The sequence below is a fragment of the Lycium barbarum genome, chromosome 3 (assembly GCF_019175385.1).
Source record: "Lycium barbarum isolate Lr01 chromosome 3, ASM1917538v2, whole genome shotgun sequence".
NCBI classification, from domain to species: Eukaryota; Viridiplantae; Streptophyta; class Magnoliopsida; order Solanales; family Solanaceae; genus Lycium; species Lycium barbarum.
Genome location: NC_083339.1, coordinates 23,326,591 through 23,330,067, shown reverse-complemented (window position 1 = coordinate 23,330,067; position 3,477 = coordinate 23,326,591). Strand labels below are relative to the sequence as shown.

Below are 3,477 nucleotides of genomic sequence, written 5' to 3'. Positions count from 1 at the left end.
GAAGCCACCAAGCTTCTAGAAGAAGTACATGTTGGGACATGTGGGCCCCATATGAATGGATTCGTACTAGCAAAAAAGATTCTACGAGCAAAGAAGATTCTACGAGCAGGGTACTATTGGATGACCATGGAGAGTGATTGCTGCAAATATGTGCAAAGGTGCCATCAATGCCAGATCCACGGTGATCTGATCAAAGTCCTTCCAAGTGAGATTAATGCCATGAGCTCACCATGGCCATTCGTTGCTTAGGGCATGGATGTTATTGGACCCATTGAACCCACAGCTTCAAATGGCCACCGGTTCATTTTGGTTGCCATTGACTATTTCACCAAGTGGGTGGAAGTAACATCTCACAAATCAGTAACATAGAAAGTAGTGGCGGACTTCGTGTGAAACTGCATCATATGCAGATTCGGTGTGCCCGAGTCTATCATAACAGACAATGGAGAAAATCTGAATAGCCACCTGGTGAAGGATATCTGTGAGCAATTCAAGATCACCACCGAACTCGACAGCCTATCGGCCGCAAATGAACGGAGCCGTAGAAGCAGCCAACAAAAATATCAAAAGGATATTAAGAAAAATGACTAATAATCATAAAGGTTGGCACGAGCAATTGCCTTATGCTTTATTGGGATACCGTACTACAGCCAGAACTTCAACCAGAGCAACTTCATACTTGCTGGTCTATGGAACTGAAACAGTCATACCTGCTGAAGTTGAGATACCTTCCCTAAGGATCATCCAAGAAGCAGAATTGGACAATATTAAATGGGTCCAGGCTTGGTATGAGCAGTTGTCTTTAATTGATAAGAAAAGGATAGCTGCGGTATGTCACAGTCAATTGTACCGACAAAGAATGGCAAGATCTTTCAACAAGCGAGTCAGAACCAGACTTTTTCAGATCGGGCAAATGGTGCTCAAAAGGATTTTTCCACATCAAGATGAATACAAAGGGAAATTTGCTCCCAACTGGCAAGGTCCTTATGTGGTTCGCAAAGTACTCTCCGGAGGCGCAGTAATATTGGCAGAAATGGACGGACAAGAGTGGCCAAAGTCCATCAACTCAGATGCAATTAAGTGCTACTATGCATAAAGAAGAAGTTTCTTAGTTTGAAATAGTACTTTTTGCTTGTAATTCTATTTGCTTGTATTAGTTGTTTCCTTTTGCTTGTAATAGTTTTGTAATAGATAGACAAAACAAAATACCTTTTGTATGATGAACTATGCAATGACTTGATTTTCCCACAGTGCGGTACGTAGGCAGTTCGTCTGGGACTCGATCGCTTTATTAGTCAAAACCAAAAGTCCACTATTTTTTATTCTGAACTATGTCCGACCTGAATTCCTGCTGCGACAGGATACGTAGGCGCTCTTTGAGCTCAGTCGCATCGAAAGAACACCCTAAGAAAGCCCCTGGGAAGCCTCAGAGATAAGACTTTACAAAAAAACAAGGACTGCTAAATGCCCGACTGGGGCAGAATTTTTGAGAGGATCTCAAAAATTCGCGCCGTTAATCCATTACAAAAATTAGCCAACCCAGAACTTTAAACTGGGGCAGAAAGTTTGAGGAAATCTCAAAATTTCTTGTAAGATTCGGCATGAGAATTTGGAGACCGAAATTTAAACTGGGGCAAAAGTTTTTAGAAAAGGTCTTAAAATTTCGCGGAAGAAAGGATCTCCCTCATTCAAAGCACATGTCATGACAATTAAAAATGCTTTTATTTTCCCACAAATAAATACCCTTATGGTTGCATTACAAAAATGATTTTTCTGCATAACGAGAATAGGTTTATCTTTCGAATACCGGAGCTAAAGGGTTTCGGGTCCAGAAAGCTGAAGATGCGACAGCGCCTCCGGCAGCACAGATCAACTTGAAATAGGAAAAAACTAACCCATTTCTAATGCAGGTCCCCAGAACATCTGAAGATGATCCTTTTGCTAACATTGCTTCATGTGCAGGAAACGTTTCGCTAAAGAAAGTCCATACCGCTGCTGAGATCCGGCTTTCGAAATATATATCTAGCCACGAAGGCCATAAAGTTTTAACTACCACCAAGGACAAAAGCCACAAAGGTTAAGGAAAAATCAGAATACCATGAGGGTTAAGTATCGAGCCGCGAGGGCTATGAAAAGATCAAAAGCCAAGAGGGAAAAATATCTAGCCACGAGGGCTATAAAAGATCAAAGTCATAAGGGAAAAGTACCTAGCCGCGAGGGCTATAAAAGGATGGAAAGGTCACGGGAGCAAAATATTAAGCCGCAATGGCTACAAAATGACTGGAAGCTGCCACAATGGCAAATGTTTGGCCAGAAGGGTCGTAGTAAAACAATATGACATATTTGACCAAGAGGGTCACAACCGGAACAAAGGACGAAAGAAAGACGATTCAGCCGAAGGGGCCATATCTGTCATTCACATCACTTTTTCTTATTTGTCGAGAGGGCCATTGCATATCTATTTTTCTGCTGCCGAGAGGGCCATCACTTTTTCTTATCCGCCAAGAGGGCCATTGCATATCTATTTTTCCTGCTGCTAAGAGGACCATTGCATATCTATTTTCCTGCTGCCAACAGGGCTATTGCATATCTATTTTCCTGCTGCCAAGAGCGCCATTGCATATATATTTTCCTGCTGCCAACAGGGCCATTGCACATCTATTTTCCTGCTGCCAAGAGGGTCATTCATACAAACATGCCAAGAGGGCCATTCACATAAACGTATCAAGAGGGCATTTATTTCAATTGCCAAGAAGGAAATGCATATAAATTGCTGGATATAGCAAGACCACAAAGCGATGTGAAACCGGTCAGGAGACCGTAGTATTCGCTCAAGAGATTAGACGATGTAAATCCGGTCAGATGACCGCAATATTCGTCATCCAAAAATCAATGTTACTCAGCCGATGGAAGCAGATTTGTTAGCCGCCAAAGAACAGGTCGATCAAATCAAATCCAAACAGATTGCGGAGTAAACGTGGAATATTTTCTTACGTAGCCGGTTGAGATAGGGTGCCCATGAGGGTCAAGCTCTCTGGACACAACTTGGAAGATCACTGCTCACCATGCTTAGCGACACAAGATTTCTTATTTGCTTATATGCTTTGTCTGTTTTTATTATTTCGTAACCAGTCGGGCACACACCGGAACACACAAAGGCCTTCCCGCATAAGGGATATCCTTTTCCCCCGATCGAGTCGAACTACAAGTGACTTGATTCCCAAGAGCATGGATATGTAGGCGGACTCAATGCCAGAGAGTCAGTCACACTCTTACCAATCACACTAGACTTCCCAGCTTGATAGCTGGAAGATCTGAGAATTTGCTTTAAATTGCATTTAGAAGCCATAATTGAGTCGAACTCCAAACGACCTGAATTCTCATAAAACCTGAGATATGTAGGAAACCCAGAAACTTTAAATCCGGCCATATAGTTGAAAATTGCACAAAATGAGAGGAAGAATGTGTCGAGTCAAT

At 42.3% G+C, this 3,477-nt stretch overlaps 1 protein-coding gene across 1 annotated transcript; it reads left to right on the top strand.

Moving 5' to 3' along the window:
* The first annotated feature begins 583 nt into the window (after positions 1 to 583).
* Positions 584 to 1,096, top strand: LOC132630519 (uncharacterized). The gene has a single exon (XM_060346095.1). The coding sequence runs from the start codon at positions 584 to 586 to the stop codon at positions 1,094 to 1,096; it is 513 nt and encodes a 170-aa protein (XP_060202078.1).
* Positions 1,097 to 3,477: the final 2,381 nt, after the last annotated feature.